The sequence below is a fragment of the Tribolium madens genome, unplaced genomic scaffold (genome assembly GCF_015345945.1).
Source record: "Tribolium madens isolate multiple individuals breed KSU strain unplaced genomic scaffold, Tmad_KSU_1.1 Scaffold_96;HRSCAF=242;Tcas5.2_LG5, whole genome shotgun sequence".
NCBI classification, from domain to species: Eukaryota; Metazoa; Arthropoda; class Insecta; order Coleoptera; family Tenebrionidae; genus Tribolium; species Tribolium madens.
Window position 1 is genome coordinate 6,399,161 of NW_025401068.1, and position 17,097 is coordinate 6,416,257.

General features: G+C 33.6%; 4 protein-coding genes across 4 annotated transcripts; 2 read left to right on the forward strand and 2 right to left on the reverse strand.

Moving 5' to 3' along the window:
* Nucleotides 1–2,016: 2,016 nt before the first annotated feature.
* Nucleotides 2,017–2,794, forward strand: LOC123013933 (probable 28S ribosomal protein S26, mitochondrial). The gene has a single exon (XM_044412809.1). The coding sequence runs from the start codon at nucleotides 2,097–2,099 to the stop codon at nucleotides 2,730–2,732; it is 636 nt and encodes a 211-aa protein (XP_044268744.1). The 5' UTR covers nucleotides 2,017–2,096; the 3' UTR covers nucleotides 2,733–2,794.
* On the reverse strand, nucleotides 2,733–3,632 carry LOC123013934 (pre-rRNA-processing protein esf2-like). Its single transcript, XM_044412810.1, has 2 exons — nucleotides 3,258–3,632; nucleotides 2,733–3,211 (listed from the first exon to the last, which is right to left on the reverse strand). Exons 1-2 carry the CDS (start codon nucleotides 3,430–3,432, stop codon nucleotides 2,784–2,786), a joined length of 603 nt encoding a protein of 200 aa, XP_044268745.1. The 5' UTR covers nucleotides 3,433–3,632; the 3' UTR covers nucleotides 2,733–2,783.
* A 309-nt stretch (nucleotides 3,633–3,941) lies between these two features.
* Nucleotides 3,942–5,666, forward strand: LOC123013932 (uncharacterized protein F13E6.1). The gene is made up of 5 exons (XM_044412807.1): nucleotides 3,942–4,562; nucleotides 4,612–4,864; nucleotides 4,931–4,990; nucleotides 5,081–5,210; nucleotides 5,260–5,666. Exons 1-5 carry the CDS (start codon nucleotides 4,193–4,195, stop codon nucleotides 5,371–5,373), a joined length of 927 nt encoding a protein of 308 aa, XP_044268742.1. The 5' UTR covers nucleotides 3,942–4,192; the 3' UTR covers nucleotides 5,374–5,666.
* Nucleotides 5,667–5,695: 29 nt separating this feature from the next.
* LOC123013392 (O-acyltransferase like protein-like) lies at nucleotides 5,696–15,212 on the reverse strand. Its single transcript, XM_044411880.1, has 9 exons — nucleotides 14,633–15,212; nucleotides 12,617–12,778; nucleotides 12,344–12,567; nucleotides 10,398–10,606; nucleotides 10,088–10,346; nucleotides 6,709–7,038; nucleotides 6,469–6,662; nucleotides 6,290–6,416; nucleotides 5,696–6,238 (listed from the first exon to the last, which is right to left on the reverse strand). Exons 1-9 carry the CDS (start codon nucleotides 14,814–14,816, stop codon nucleotides 5,762–5,764), a joined length of 2,166 nt encoding a protein of 721 aa, XP_044267815.1. The 5' UTR covers nucleotides 14,817–15,212; the 3' UTR covers nucleotides 5,696–5,761.
* Between the last annotated feature and the right edge of the window lie 1,885 nt (nucleotides 15,213–17,097).

Below are 17,097 nucleotides of genomic sequence, written 5' to 3' on the forward strand. Positions count from 1 at the left end.
AATTTTTGCAATCGTTATACAACAATCTCTCAGATTTTAATGTCACAATTAATCACAATTTTATCTGTTACACAAAATACATGTTTAAATAAGGTGTCAGGCTTATAGAGATTTTTTTAGAAGTGGCACCCAAGAAATTAGGATGTACAGGGTGACTCACTTATTTTTTTACCCTTACCTCCGAGAAAATTTAAATGCAACTATAGGCCACTTTAAAAAAAAAGTAGGTGACTGCAGCAGCCAGTTTCACAGTAATAATTATTGATTTAAATGGCAAAGTATGTTTAATAACTCCTCGTAGCAGCAAAGTAAAACTGGTTATCTATGCATTCGGAAATTTAAATTTTTAGTAATTATTATCATTATTATACAGGGATGCGCCAGAACTCGCGCCCCAGAGAAAAATGTCATGTAAGGTAAAAAAAAATAAATAAAAAAATTGTATCTAGAAAAATTTTGAAGTTATGAGAGTTTAAATTTTGCACTTTCTCTATTTATTTCTCTTGGAAAAATAGTTTTCCAAGTTTTTTTTGCTACAAGCTATTAGAAGAGGATATAAAGAAGCTCTATCCTAAATTGTAACTCTGTTTAATGTTATTTGTGGCTTTTATTGGCAATTTTTTTTAACTTTTACTAAAGAATTATAAAAAAAACATATACAATATCATCAGTGTCATTAAATAGACATGAAAAAATGTCAAATGTCAAAATTTTTTGACAGATAAAATTTTTTAAGCATTTTTTTCTTGTTCCTGGTATCTTATCTTGCTTGCAATTTTTCTCAGGGGCGCAAGTTCTGGCGCACTCTGTATAGTCAAACGAAAAGAGCTACCTAGTATTTTTTCTTTATTAAGTATTACACTAAAAGGAAAAAACAATTCAAAACTCTTGTTAAAGTGACACAAGTCAAATAATTCATCAACTTTCAAAATTATTTCAATCGTTTGAACTAGGCTGATACGCGTCTAATCCAATTTTAGCGTATTTTCTCGATAAACACTTCTTTTTTTAAAAATGAGATTTAGGTAAAAGTGAAATCACAGGATACAGGCTGTCCCAGAGCTCCGTATTTCTTCGATTACTCTGACAGTAAAGAAGATAACGAAATGCGGTTTCTTCTGAACGATAGACATTTATTTTTTCTATGTTCCAAAAATATTTTCGTCATTATAGGTAATTCCTATATAGGGTGGCGCAACAAAGTTATATTTTTTCTTATCGAACACTCGCTTATTTGAAAGTTTTTAATTCTAAGAATATCCATATTAGGTTTTATGGGTCTATCATGGACCGTTCATCATTTCTGGGCAATTTTATGAAAAAAAAAAATACCATTTTTAAAAAATCGCAGCGGCTTTACTGGAAAGAAAAAGTAAATAAAAACAATTGCAACTATTTTTACTAAGTCTGGTCTTAAATTATTATGGTTGAAATTCGATCAACCTTTTATAACTACTGCTGAGTGTTGACATTCGCAAAATATCAAATAACTTGATTTTTTCAAATGCAACACCCTGTATGTTATTACTTTATTAATAAACTTTCTAAAAAACTTAGGGTTTAACTTTACCTTTACCTAAACTTTACCTGTTTTATTGTACATCCTTTTAAACCTTTTAAACTTTTTCTATTTAGTCTTAAAAATCAAGTAGGTTTGCGTGACTTCCTCTTCTAAAAAAGTTATTTTTTTTAAAATAATTTGTATTCAGAAAATTGTAATTACATAATTAGAATTATTGTCAATAAAATAGTTTTAATTAGCTAGGAACATTTTAAAAATAAAAAAAATGTTAATAGAGTTCTTGGCATTTATGCAATAGAGGCTTCCAAACTGCATTTATGCAGATTTAATAAAAAATTGTTGTTTTTTAAAACTTTTTTTTACGTTTATAGATGCTTTTGTACAATTTATTTTTTATTATAATATTAATAATCAATAATCATTCATGTCACGAGTATACTTCTGATCTGCTGCGAAGTATTCAAATTTTGCGCTCTTCTTTAGTGAAATTTGCCATTTTCGTAACACTGACAGTGTTGACACCCCACAAAATAGTTAGGTTATGTTGACCGAATAATTCCCAATTTCGATTGAAATGTTACGAATAACTTCGAATTTTCGACTTTTAAACTCGTTGCCCGAGTACCTGCAAAATTATCAACCCGTACGATGGCGCCGGAAGCCTCTTTGGATGCCGACTGCCAAAAGCAAGCTTTTCAGAGTCCCTATACGGCCCCAAATTCCGGAGGAAGAAGACAATGAATTGAARCGACTAACTAACAATTACCGCACGGCCATGAAATCAATTCGAAGATTTTTAACTTATCGATACAGCGTCTCATTACAAGCGACAGCTGATACAGAGCAGTTGAAAAAAGCCTTTGAAGAGGATTTCTCACGATGTAAAGCTATAAATGATGAGTGGAATGCGGAATTGGAGAGGTTGAGGAACGAACGTATTGCGAGACAATTGGAGGAAGATGTTAAATTCGCGGAAAATCGAAAACAGGAATGGTTGAAACGTGAAAAGGAATTGTTGGCTCAGGCAGAGGAGATTGTTAGAAAGGAAAAGGAGATAGTGGCGACATTTATTACACCTGAGACGTTGGATGAGGCCATTGAGAAGGCGCTTAACAATCCTGTAGATTATAATTTTGCTATTGATTTAGAAGGGAATAAAATTGAAGGGAGGGAAACAACACCCGGGGAAAAAGTTCAAGTAAAACAGTAGTTTTAGCCATAAAAATTCTCTATTATATAATTTACAAAACTTAATAAATTATCACGAAAATAGCGWTTGTAAAAATTCTGTCCTATCTTCTTGAGTCTCTTCTTCCATAGGAACCTCCCCACTGGTCTCAATATTTTCCAATTCCTTATTGAGCACCTCTTTCCCTTTTTTCTTTTTATCCAAATTCGCCGTGAAGAAATTAGTTTTCTTCTTTGCTAGCTGTATCTCAGCCCTCAATTTTTGCCTCCTGGCGGCTTTCTCATAGGCCAATCTTTCATGCAAATGCGTCCATTTAAAATTTGATAAATATTTAATACTCCAGATACAATCAAATTGTTTGGATTTTTTGCGTGTACTAACTTGTGTATTATTCAACAATTGGACCACTCTTTTTGCTACTGACTTTCGTTCAAATTCCACCCAACCCTCCGTAAATTTCGTCGCCACTTTCCTCTTCGATTTTTTCTCATTTTTACCCTCTGTAAACATAAATTATATCCAAGAAAATGAGAATTAAGAACAAACCTGTCTCTGCAAGTTGAAGATAAACCCGACCGATTTTCCCAAAATGACCGAAAACCTCACGAATTTTCGTCACGTTCATGTATGGCGGGATCGTGGACAAGTAGATTATGCCCCGTTTGGGAGGCTTTTTCTGTTTTTTTGAACATTCAGGTTCCGTGTTGTTTACTTCCACCATTTTAAGGTTAACACGTGGTTAAATGTCAAGGAGCACCAACGCGATAAAATTAAAATTACTAAGTGAGTTTCGGACGAGGGTAATTTCCAACACGCCCGCGCACTTTTAATTACTGTTTGTTATCAAAAGAACAATATATGGTTTACGCAAACATCTTTGGTACGCTTTTATTGATTTTAATGCTGTAATTTGTTTTTTTTTAATTTGCGTTTTAGAGAGGGCGCTACAGTCGTATCAAAAATTTGTTGTGGTGAGTCGCATCTGTCATTAATAATTTGCCGAATCTGATTTTATCAGTAATTTTCTAGAAAATTGGATGAAAATCTCCTGAAAACGTGAAAAAACACGTATACGATGTCAAACATCAGCCCCACGGGTAAGTCACCCCAAAATTTATTTTATTCTTTAGAGACTGCGCCACCGACCGTTTTTTCGTGGTAGTTTGTTGTTTATTGACAAATAAGTATTGTTCGAAACCGAGTATTAATACGGTTCAGTAAATGTCTGCATTTTTTCTTCGCCACTCTCTCGCATGACGTGTCAAACATTCCCCGTTAGTTTTGACATTTGCCCCTCTTTCTTCGCCTCGTTTGTTGATATGTCCGTGTTTATGGCCCATTTAGACTCAAATAATCATAAAATATTTTTTAAATGTTAGTGTTGAGTGATGTGTTTGTAACCTTCGCCCTGAAGGTGCGTTCGAAAAACGCGAAACGTCGCGCATGACATCCGCCAGCTGGTCGCGTGAAAATCCCCGAAAATGAGTACCGAAGACGAACACAGTCTAGATTACATCGAAGATCCCTATTTCAATCCCCAGACGAGCACGGCAACCCCCAGCCTCGACGAATTCGATTACGACGTCCTCGAAACCGAACTCGAATTGTTCGATCTTCGGCAATTGGATTTCGATGAGGCTAACTGCAATAGTTTGCCTCACAACGACGAATCGGTTAACGTAGAAGCGGAATTTTTTAACGTAAAGCGAGCCAATGCCATAATTCGGGCCTTCTTCAAGAAGGACTTTAAGCGGCAAGTGCGCGTCACGTATTGCGATTTAACTAAACCATATTTAGCCAAATTACCAAAAGACAACAATTTTCGGAAATATTTAGATATTAGTGGCGATGGTGAGGCGAGATTCTTGATTTTTAAGAGATGAAAATACTGTTTTTGCAGAAGAAGCGATTCCGGTTGATAATCACGTCGTTAATGATCTATCAAGTCTCTCCAACGAAGAAAAAGAACGACAACATGCTTTATGGAACGAGGAACTGGCCCAAATCGAGGACGAAATTGCCACTCTAAGAACCGTCTTGGCGTCAAAAATGCGAAGAAGCGCCGAACTGAAACGGAACTTGGGGATCACGGTGTGGAAAGAGGTTTCAGAGGATATCAATCAAGGGTTAAAGAATGTGAAAGAGAGCAACGTGTAAGAATTCATAAACTCGTAGCTTATTAGGTGCATGTTAATGCATTTTTTTTTTCATTTGAGTAGATATCAGACCGTGGAAAGTAAAGTTGGTCAAGTAACAAAAGCTGTAACGGATGCCCCAATGTAAGTATCGCATGGCTTGGTTGTTTTATTTGACCGGAATTGCGATTCTCGCTATAAAAATTTGTTAGCAACGAGAGTTTTAATTTGTAGTTACCAGAAGACAACATCTTTGATTGGGGGAATCACCGGGAACATTACGAACAAAATCGGTCAAATGCGCCATTCCGAATCGTTCCGCTCAATAGAGGAGARAGTCGGAAGTGCATACGAAAATGTRAAGGTAGGTAGGTCAGTGCAAATTCAATGGATGGTTTTAATTTGTTTTTCAGACGAAGGTTGTGTCTCGTTCCAACTCGCAACAGAGTTTGGACGAGGCCGGTAGGTCTCGATCTGGATCGGTGGTTACAAGTCCAACGATCCCAGAAGACAAGCCGTTGGCATAGTTTTTAAATCAAAAATCACTGCTGTCCCGGCCAAGAATGCCTTCATTGCTTTTTTGAATTGGTCGTTACTAATTTTTGAGTTAGTTACGTTCTAGTTCCTTAGTTTTGGTTTTAAGATTTAGCTTGAGACTTGATAACCGTTCACAATGGTTGAAAGAGACTTAGAAATAAGTTTAGGTTTTGTACAGATTTTAGTTCTGATTACTATTTAAGAGAATATTTTCCATACTGATATGGCTCTATAAAGGTGTATTACTAATGTAAGCATGGATTCAATAAAAATTAAGCGTAAATTTGGTTTTTGTCATAAAAATACACCCAATCAGTTTATCAATTTATTTTATTCTCAACAAACTTAATTAAGTAAATAAAAAAGACTAAAACTAGATCAACTAATCTTTTTGTGAAGGGGTTCCGACGTTCTTTCTTTCTTAAATATTATATTTCTAATATTTTGGAATGGCATCTCTATTAATAAAGTTAAAACAACAGACAAGAACCAAACCCAAGTCAGTTCTTGTAAGTTGAGTAAAATTTTAAAAAACCCATAATGTTGGGTTGTTCTGGTAATACCAACATTGTAGAAGAAAACAGGGAACTGTGTCAAGTACACTGTGTAGGAGATTTTGGTCCAGAGTGAAAATGGTGGCCACGAGAAAAACCGTTCGAAAAATCCTTTATATCCCAAATGACTAGTAAAAATAATCCAACCGAAGGAGAAACACCAGAGTATAGGGGCGAACGCGGCATACCATGCCGCATCTGTGGGGTTGTACACGTAGTCTATACTCCCCATGAAGGCTGGGCCAAAAAGGGAAGCTAGAAAACTAAGGAGGGCCACTGTGTTGCCAATTCGGAGCTGACTCTAAAAGAAAAATAATATTTTTTGGCTTTTGTATGTTATTTAAGAAATTACTTTGCTTAATGTGGTGTTTCTAAAATTCCTCAAAATATAACCAAGCAAAACTCCCATGATATATACAGTGGCTCTATGAATCGGAATAATGTACATATTGTCGGCTGTGTCAAACAACTGAGTGATTCTAAAAAAACAATTATTATTATTGTGATTTGTGTGAAATTACTTGACATTACGATGTCCCAAAATGAATATAATTTGATAATTTCATAGTATAGGTGACGTAATAGCGCCATACAGTCGAAGCGAGTGCCAAAAACGCCAAAACATAGACACCTCTTTTTGGCCATTTCCATAGCAACAAGGCAAAAAGTGGCGAAACGAAAAACAGTTGAGTGTCGATTCCTACGTGGTGTGTGTGCGTCAAACACTAAAATTACGACTTTAAAACCGATCGTTATTTGTTTTATTATTACCATATCCTTAAAACCGAAATAATTATGAATAAATAGTAAATTCCTCCACCAGTATTTTTTGCATAGGTCGGAATGATGTGTTACTACTTGATTCCACATGGGCCCTTGATTCATCCAGGGAAGGACAAAAGTACAAAATGCGATCAATGCGGCAAAAGTGGGCAAAATCCGGAAAAGGCGAGAAATGTATTCTTCTCGGATGCTAATTTTTCCATTTTTCTTCAATTTGCCAAGAAGGGAATATGCCGTTAGAGTGCCCGAAATGAGGATGAAAGGGTCGGTGTAGAGACTAGCCGCTCGGCCAATCACGGTCCAGGGCCGGGAAACAAACTGCAAAAAAAATTGTAACTTTAGAATCAGAAATGATTTGGACAAGTTTTTTGCACAGAAGTGTACCTATACAACGATAGTATCTTTTTACACTTTGTTTAATTCAAATTTATTAATGGCGCATCGTGATTGGTCTGGGAGGCCCATCGCTTAACAACAAGATGCGTTGTTTTTGACAGTTTCATTCATTGATTTCGCCTCCTGTTACTCCATTCCATAGTGGGGAGGTGTGTCGAGCATCATTCACAAAGCGCGACCACGCCTCACACTTACTCGTCTCTCATGCTCTCCTGGTCGAAAATAGGGAAATTTCCCTCGAATTCGACGCTTGTGGCCGCTGGAATCAATCACCCACGCCGCGCATGACCAAGGTCAATGAACAGGACCATGCCGTGATCTAGGTGAGATTGCGGTTCTGCGCCAAACACCTCCTCGAATTCATCTTTTCCTGATCACAAAATCAAGAAATTCGCGTCTGAAGCGCCAAGCGGTCGTCGAAGATGGGCGAGAGGGACAGGAGTAGCAGGAGGTGGCGGAGGTTGGCTAATTAGAATAAAATGACTCAATCGAGGTGCAAGGTTTTGATGATTTTTGTGATAGGTCTTCGAACCTTGATATGCATTTTTAACAAATTGAGATAATTAAGTCAAATTGTTGTTTGTTGTACAACAAGAATGTTTGAATAGATAAATATCAAATGACTTATTGTGGCTTTTTGAGGAAATATTTATCATAGTTGTGTGACCTTGGACGGCATTCCGACGAGTAAAGAATATTTAGGATGAGCCTTCAATTTTTAAAATTCTTTCAGACAAGCCTACTACATCATAGATGCATTTTTAAATTAAAATGGAGGTCATGGGTATCATGTGGTGCATTCAAACCGGCCCCTTATTGGCCAATTCGAAATCGTTACGAATCCAGAGTGCCTTGATTGTCTCAGTGACTGTCATTATTATCATAATCCAATGACAGTATTGGTAAATGCTTGCACAAATCAATCATATTTTTACAAATTGAAGGATTTAAAAATTGATTAATTAGTATTTATTCTAATTAGTTGCGTTTTCTTGATGTTTCCAGTTATGCAAGACTTTAGTAATTCTAAATCACTTTCTCCGATTTGTGAAAAACCGTGATTTATGAATGTTCATGCATGCAGAGCCAAGATGGTCAATCTTTTGTTTTGAGTAATTAGTTATTTATGTAATTCCACGTCGCGAAATTTTACCGGTGTGAATGTTTTTTTATTTGAATGGGGTCATATTTTAACCTATGAGAAATATTCCGTTATATAACAAATGAATTTGCGGTTGTAAACTGTTTAATAGGAGCCAATAATCTGGTGTGGTTTACTCGCAAACGTATTATAAGTAAATGAGAGAAAAAGTTTTTCAAATCGTTAGTGAAAGTTAGATAATAAATCGGTACAATTAAAGAGATTCTGACAGACTTGTCCGGGGATTTATGTGTCGTGGATGTTTGCGAAATTGCCGGTGATAAAATGTTAAGAAAAATATTAAAAGTAAGAAGAAAGTGTTGGGTTTGTAGGTAGGAAAGTAAAAGGACACTTGAGTGGTTTTACTACAAATCAAAAGTGGTTGTTGCAATTTGATTTTTTTGTTAGATAATCCTTACCCAATTCTTTTCTTATCTAGGTTCAATTTATTCCTCGAAGTTACTTTGTTAGTTAATAAAATATGATGTGATAATTATCTTGTGAAAAATAAGACTTTAATAATAAGTATACGGACAGAAAACTTTATATTGAAAAATAATCGAAAATTAAAATAAACACACCATGTAAAAATTTAGGCAGAATATTGCGAAAAATATAACTTTTCATGTATGAAATGTAATTTTATGTAATAAATATTAGCCACAAATATTTATTCTACGCATTGTTTATTTACATTTAAATAAAATAAATTAAAAATTTTCTACAAAAATTTGAAAGTATAATTATTATGTCAATAAATTTAATAAAAATAATTTATAATTTTATTTTGTAACATTACTCAATGACGTATCCATTGAAGCAAAAGAGGCAACAACTATATTCTCAAATTGCATGTTCTTTGATATAAAACAATTAACTTTTTTTTTTGTAATAGAATATACAAAAAAATATGTAGTGGCATACCCATCTTTGAGGTCGTAGATCAGTACCGAATTATCAAAATTTAATGAATGTCTCTTTATCTGAATAAATTTTTAAAAGCTCATAAGCCAAATTTTATGACTCATAAGATATTTTTAATTATGTAAGTTCTATTTTCGAAGAGTTAATATTGGTAATATAGACAACATACATTATCAATGTACAGATCATTACAGACATAATTTACTCTTTGAACCCTCGTCGAATATTTTTTCCGTATGTCTTTTGAATACAACAATATAATCCAATAATAAATTTTCGTTATTTTTTAAGAATTTATAATTTTTTATTTTCACATAAAATACCATATTTATTCAAAGTTAGTTATTTCTCAAAATTAATTGTACTTAATAGTATATACGTCTTTTTAATTAACTGCACTTGAAAGTTGACATTACTCAATACACATGTATTCCATAAATGAGTAATCCTGAAAAGCCATTTTCTTTTTGCGGTGGCGTGAAATATTTCAAATAATATCGAAAGTTGTTTTATTACAATAAAATGAACCATATATTAAAAAGCAAGACCACCATAACAATTACATTCACACCGGTAATTATTTTTTTCAAGGTTTATTGTCGCTTAATCCAACAGTAATAAATTGATAATGAATTAATCTAACCTTCTGAAAGATCATGAGCGTCGCAATAAAAGTTTGTGTAAACAAATTACCCAAAATGATTATTTTCGAAATGTAATAAGCACGAAATTCTTCAACCTTGCGAATGCAATGATGTGTGCAAAATGACAATTCATTAGCAATAATTGCAATAAATGTAAGGAAACTTTAATTCGGTACATCCTGACGCAACGAAATCCAAAAACCCCCAAGTCAATATTGACTCGGTAATTCTCATTTCTCACAAAAACAACACTCAATTTTACCTCGATCATCTCCGTCCGATTCATATACGGCGTGAAAAACATGGCCATGCTTTTGTGAGCCAAAACCAGCAGAAATGCGTTCAAAAACCGAATCCCGTGGATGGCCTCGATGTCATCACTCGATTGCTTTACAGTGACCAAAGTCGTCCAATTTTTCTTCAAAGAAAACGCCACCATCCATTTATTTTTCTCTCCGAGGGCATAACAGTCATAAACCGTACTCACAACCACCAGAAGGACAATTCCGGCGAAAATTCCCCTGAAACATGATTTGCAGAATTTCGGTCGCACTTGACGAAAGTGAAATTACGAGGTGATGATGGTCGAGGTCGGCAACGGTTCTTTTTGGCTTGATTGGCACATGTCTGGTTCGACGAGGACTCGAACTGCTAAATCGGTGTTTTTGGTGATTGTTTTGATTTTGGTTCGGAGGGCGAGTTGGACGTCCGAGGAGGAGCAGGCGTTGGGGACGCAGAGGGCCCAGTTGACGCTCGAAAAGCGGGGGACGCGATGCCCTGGCTTTTAAAAATGTTAAAACTGATGATCGTTTCGGGTTATGTAAGATTGTAAATGTTGGTTCAAAGTTGGGAAAAATGAAAGCTTCTGTGAAAATCGGTATTGTGCAAATTGATGAAGTAAAGAGTAAAGGTCAATGTCATTAAAGGATTTATCAAGTTCACAAATAAGCCTTCGGTTTCATTTGCCGGAAAAGTATGAGTTGAGGGTCACTTTAGTTGAATAATTGCGACTTTTTAATAATGCCTCAAAAGTATAATTATTATTACATTACAACTTAATTTTCAGCTTATTTTTTTTACAATAACTGTTAACTGTTTTTTTATGAAAATATCAATTGAAAAACAAGAATTATAAAATTTAAATGTTAAAAACTTAAATTTATAATATAAAATTTAGATATTGGCATTTAAAGTAAAACATATTTTATGGTTTTATGCGGTTCAATTTTAAACTAGTCATATTTTTTTAAATAAAAATAGTGACAAAATATATAAAATAAAAGTAAAAGAAAAATAAGGAGTACAAAGGTTGATTTTAATGTTTCAACAATTTTGCAAAATATTTTTTTTATTTCAATAAAATGACATTAAAAACAAAAGCTAAAACGTATATTTTTAATGACATCACAATTCAGAAAGTCCGAATTAATCGATTGATAGTAAATAAAATACAAATATACAATGTTTCTTCGGAAAGGTGAAACGACTCGTATAAAAGATGAACAAAATTCGATTTATATTTTCATTTTTACTGCTAGGTTTAATATTATTTTGAACATAATTTTTGTTTTGAAAAATCAAGTATGTCTTAAAAATTAAAAAAAAACTATTTTTCAAATACAACAAAATGTTATTAGGAAAAATTGTTTAGAATCAACTTTGAGGCTCCTATACAAAATTTCGAAATCATCAGCCAACTATGATTTTTCATTTTTTTTCTAAGATAATTGCTTTTTTATTAACAGAAAAATAAAATATTTATTTATTTATTTAATACTAATAATCTACATGTAAATTGTTTTAATTGTAATAAAAGAACTGTTAAAAATAAAAATTTTTGATTTGTGAATTAATAAACATAAAAAAATGGAAAATCATACTTGGCCGATGATGTTGTTTACGGGTATAGATGTTGATTCTAAACAATTTTCTTATAACTCTTTGCCGTATTTGCTACATAAAAGGCACTTTACTTTACACAAAGATAGGTTTTTTGAAAATTTCCAAGGCATATCTACTTGATTTTCCAAAACGAAAATTATGTAGAAATTAGTCTTTAACTAAGCAAAATGTGAGGATTTTTATCTTTTACAAGAGTCGTTTCACCTATCTGGGGACACACTGTATACGATGAATTTGATCCATTTTTCTCCAAGGGGATTAGGTGAAATTGAAAGGGTTAAAGGTAACCAAGTCGCTTCCCCAGTTGTAAAAATTTAATAACTTAATGTAGGAAGATGTTTCGGCATCATCAGCCCAGATTTGAATTACATTAAAAACTGAAAATTGTCATTAAAAATATTAAAATTTAATTTCAAACCAAATTACTTGAAATTATTTAAAATTACAAAGGTGAAACGGGAGGGTATGGTSAAGCCAACACCTTCGCAAAATGGTCATGTCTTGAAAGGAAAAATAAAACAGTCTAAAAAAAGAATTATTTCTGTTCTTTTTGTATCCACATTTTTTGTTCAATGTTTTTTTCTACCACTATTTCTGGAAGCTTCCAGTCACTTACGTCATCGAGCTGACTCCTGAAATGTTGATGCGACTGTGCCAATCTATGCAACGCTAGAATATAAGGACTCGCTRCTCCTGCTTCTACTTGCATAGAAGCAAGGCARTATTTCCCTCTAATATCTAGACTTCTKTCAATGGCTTGTAAACACAAGTCGAAATCGCCTAATTGATTAACATTCCCGTTCAAAATCCCCGTTGGTAATTTCGCCGACGCATCATACACTAAAACGACTCATTTAACTTGAATCCCTCCTCAAAAAAAAATCATTACTTTTGAGTGCCCACAACTTGAATTTGAGCAACTCTTCGACATACTTCTGGCTCTGCCTTTTGCAATCCTCGCCGACTCCCTCGACTTGACTCATGTCGAACGGTGGGACCATTCCGAAGACGAAATCGGCAAGTCGATTAGCGGTCGTTTCATAGTTGAAGTCTGATGAAAACACAAATTATTGTTAAATTAAGGCCACTACCGGCCGTGGATTAATCCGGTGTGTCGAAGGGCGATTTTGGAAGGTGAAAATACAAAATGTCACAAGTTCCGTTTGCAAACGAGACTTGTTCACTTTCCCAGAGAATTTGAACTTGACCAAGTGGTGGCAAGGTCGTGCTTTTACTATTTGCTGCGTGTTCTACTTGTTTTTATGGCACTGTTACTTTTCGCCAACGAGGTGGGAGAGTAATTAACTAAGCATTCACCGGGTTTGTACTTAATTAATTCATTGCACACGGTTTGCTATAACTGATACACTAATTGAAATTGTTGGACTATCAAGGATTTCTTTTGTATTTAGATAAATTTGTATTTTAATGCCGTACATTTTCCTTATAAAAGACCTGGAAATGATTTACTAGACGGGATGCGGGACACTGCGAGGTCGCAGAAAATGCATTACAACAAGTGTTTTCATTTACATTATTAAATTTATTCTATGCGTGCACCTTGCAGCTATTTCTATTTTTATAAAAAAAAATAAATTAATATTAATTTTAACGCGCATAGAATAAAACAGAAAAAAAATCAAATAAACATTATTGCTATGGTTTATCTGCTTAGTACTTAAATATTCAATCTCCGTACTTCGTACTATGATACGCGTTGTTTAAATTAATCACATTCGTGGGTTCGAGAAGATTCTAACCAATTTTTTTGTTCTACAGTTCAAAGAACAGTTCTCTAAAACAGGCTATTTTTTTTTAAAGTTAACTGGTGTAAAGTCTGAGGAGAGATGCTACAAATTTAAAGAAAAAATAAATATTGAAAAGTTAATTGAAGAGTTAAAAATACCTGCTTTGTTATTATTTTATAATTGTTAATTATGAAAAAAAAGTGCAGTATTTTTCAAAATTAATATTGAGTACTTGTATATATTTTTAGTTTTATGGTATAAATTCCTTTGTTTAAAGCGGATTTAGAACTAAAAATGTTTTTTTTAATAACCAAAAACATACATTGATTCTTAATTTGTAGTCTTTTCGATGTTTGTTGCTTTATGATGAAAATTTATATTTAAATTTCTTTGGACAATCAGCGAATTTTTCGTGTTTTTTTTAAGCAACAAGTGAAAAAAAAAGAGAAATAAGGGAGTAAACAAAAAAATTGCAGAAAACTCTCTACACATACCTACTTGTGAAAATATGTAGAGCAAAAGTTTAACTCAATCTCAAATAAGATTATATAATATTAAATGAGAAACCTAGCAAGTTACGTTTAATTATTACTTTTCCAGTAGTGCACACTTGCAATAACTAGCGTTTGAAAATGTTACTCATTAAAATTTCCCAAACCGAATTGAAATGAAAAATGTAAATATACCTAAACCATTTATTTGTTCTCAAATAATTGACTATTTAAATTCGTGTTAAAAAGTTTATTTTTTTCATTATGACGAAGTATTTCGTTCTTGCTTTGTCATGAAGAAAAATTTTATGATCGTGTTGTTTATCGTTTTATTTATAAACTAAAGATGAGCGCTAGCAAAACAAGCTCGCGAATCTGAAATGGAAATTGGAAGGAATTGCGTTTTTCACAACAACGCGTGATTATCTCATTCAATAATTTAAAAAATATTACATAATTTTAAATAAATTAAGGAGATTCCAATAGTTGTTTTGTCTCTAATCTGTAATTTATTTTTTTTGTTATTGTAATTTGCTAAATCAGGAAGCGAGGTATTATTCGCAAAACGATCAATCTTCACGTCTGGCAAAAATCCTTGCGAACCACTTCCGCGTCTGAAACCGCGCGCTGAAAATCCGCTCGCTCAGCGCTTTTCAGGTCGCCTACCTTCTTCCATGCACTTGTCGACGTTTTTCAGGCACAGTTTTCCCGTTTGCTCAGCATTGAGTAGCGTTTTCTCTTCGATGGTGAAATTCCAGACGGGCACTCGAGGAAAACTCGTCCGGTTCCAGTGGAACTTAGCATGGGTCGCCAGGACGCCGGCGACCAGAAACAACAACACTTTTTTCATTTTTTGGGACACCCCCGGTCACGACGGAACGACGTATGACCGTACACAGAATTGTCAAAGAGTTTTCTTCGATTGCGGGTAGGGGAAGTTACCCAATGTGTGAGCCCCCACCTCCACGCCGGGACTGTTTTTACCATTCAAAGAGTTTTAGAGGCTTGTGGGAACTGAAGAACCGCCGATTGCGAAAAAAAATTTTGCACAAGAATTGGTCCGATGACATTTGGGGAAGAGTTTGGGTCAGGTGTATGGCGGTAGTTCATTGTTTTTAATTTTTATTTCATTCTAACACGCTGTGAATAACTATGCCCCAATTTGGGTAAAGGTTTAGTCAAAAAATTGGCAGTGACATTGACCAGAAGCAAGGATTTCACATTAAAGTCGAAAAAAAAAATAGAAATCTTTTATTGTTATGTCACTGCCATTGTCATTTCTACACTTGTAACTTTACTCACATCAAATAAAATTCTTTTCAACGGATACAGGGTGCGTCAGAACTCGTGCCCCAGAAAAAAATGCCATGTATAAGGTGGGATATCAAGAACATGGAAAAAATGTTAAAAAAAATCTATCTATAAAAATTTTGAAGTTATGAGAGTGTAAATTTTGCACTCTATTTATTTCTGTTGGAAAAATTATTTTCCAAGTTTTTTGCTACAGGCTATTTTAGAAGAGGAAACAAGGAAGCTGTATCATAAATTGTAACTCTGTTTCTTGTTATTTGTGGCTTTTATTGGCAAAATTTTTGTATCTTCACTAAATAATTATAAAAAAACACATGCAGAATCAACAGCATCATTAAATAGACAAAAAAATGTTAAATGTCAAAATGTTTTGAATTTTTTAAACATTTTTTCCATGTTCCTGATATTTATCTTACTTAAAATTTTTCTCTAGGGCGCGAGTTCTGACATACGCTGTATAGTCTTATAATCTATGGTCCTTTGCTACTTAATTTAACTTATTTGGGGCCAAAAGAATATAATTTTAGTTTTTGAAAAAAAAATTAATAGTTTTTATCGCAAGAAGAAATATTTGTTTAAGTTTTAAATTAGTTAAAACAAATAAGATATATGTAAATTTAGTACAAAATTAGTTATGCAATATAAAGAAAATCGTAAATTGGAGAAACATTCATTCTCTGTATTAACTTTTTTATTTATGGAAATACGGGAAATTTTTATTAAAATATTAGACTAAATCATCAACTCATAGCTTCTTTTTACGTTTAATTAATTTTTGGATCATTCTGTGTACTTCCTCGAAATTGAAAAGTGGGTCATGAACTAACTCATGACAAAAGATTTTTTTGGTTTATATTTGGGAACAACTTGGGAACAAAAAGAACGTAATAAATCTTGTTGACCAAATGTATACGTATGGAGGTATTTCCCGCATTTTTTAATTCTGCTTGTGTTAAACGGCGTTTTTTACCACAAGGAGGATAAAGATTGTCGGCAAATATTGGTGTAGAATAAGTAAACGAAAAAAATTGGTGTTACCTTGACCACATCAAGTTCATTGCTCAGTCTGTCTTATTAAGATTCACCAGCAAACAAAAGACGATCATTTTTTGAAAAATCCGTGAAAAAAATTGATGAGATGTGAGTCATCTTTGGTCATTTTACATTTACTTGTGCTAATTGTTTGCAAGGTGAGGTCAATGAATTTCAGATCTGAATTTTGGAAAAGCAAAGTCCACCATGGTCTAATTCGTTGGTCAAATTTTTGAGTAATGATGATTCTTAAGTTTTGTCTTGGCACAAAGTCCAATAACCGAAATTTGCAAGTCATAACATAATTAGTGCAAGAATGTTAAAATTTGGAGTCGTTTGCTTAATTGTCCAAAATTATGAAACAACGTGATTCTGATTGTTAGGGCGTGTTTTTGAATAAACAATTTAATATAATAACATTGTAATCAAAATAAATAAAATTACATTTACGCAAGATTTGTTTTTTTTTCACTTCAGGTGCTGTCTTCTACCACCAACAAATCTTTCCTTGATCTCATCTATTCCGCTTAAAAATCTACATAAAATTATCATTCGAAACACAAGTCATCACGTAACTATTTTACTTTCAAGTTGCTCAAATAACCTAATAGCGAAGGTGTGACAATACTACAAAAATAATTCGCTTTTCGCTCAAAAAGCTCATTTTACCCAGTTATGGTCATGGGCGGCTGATGTGTCTCATTAGCATAATTACCAATTGCCCAACGTGTGAAAAACAGGTGTTACAGTTTAAGGCGTGTCCTTAAGACAATGACTCAAGATGGTTT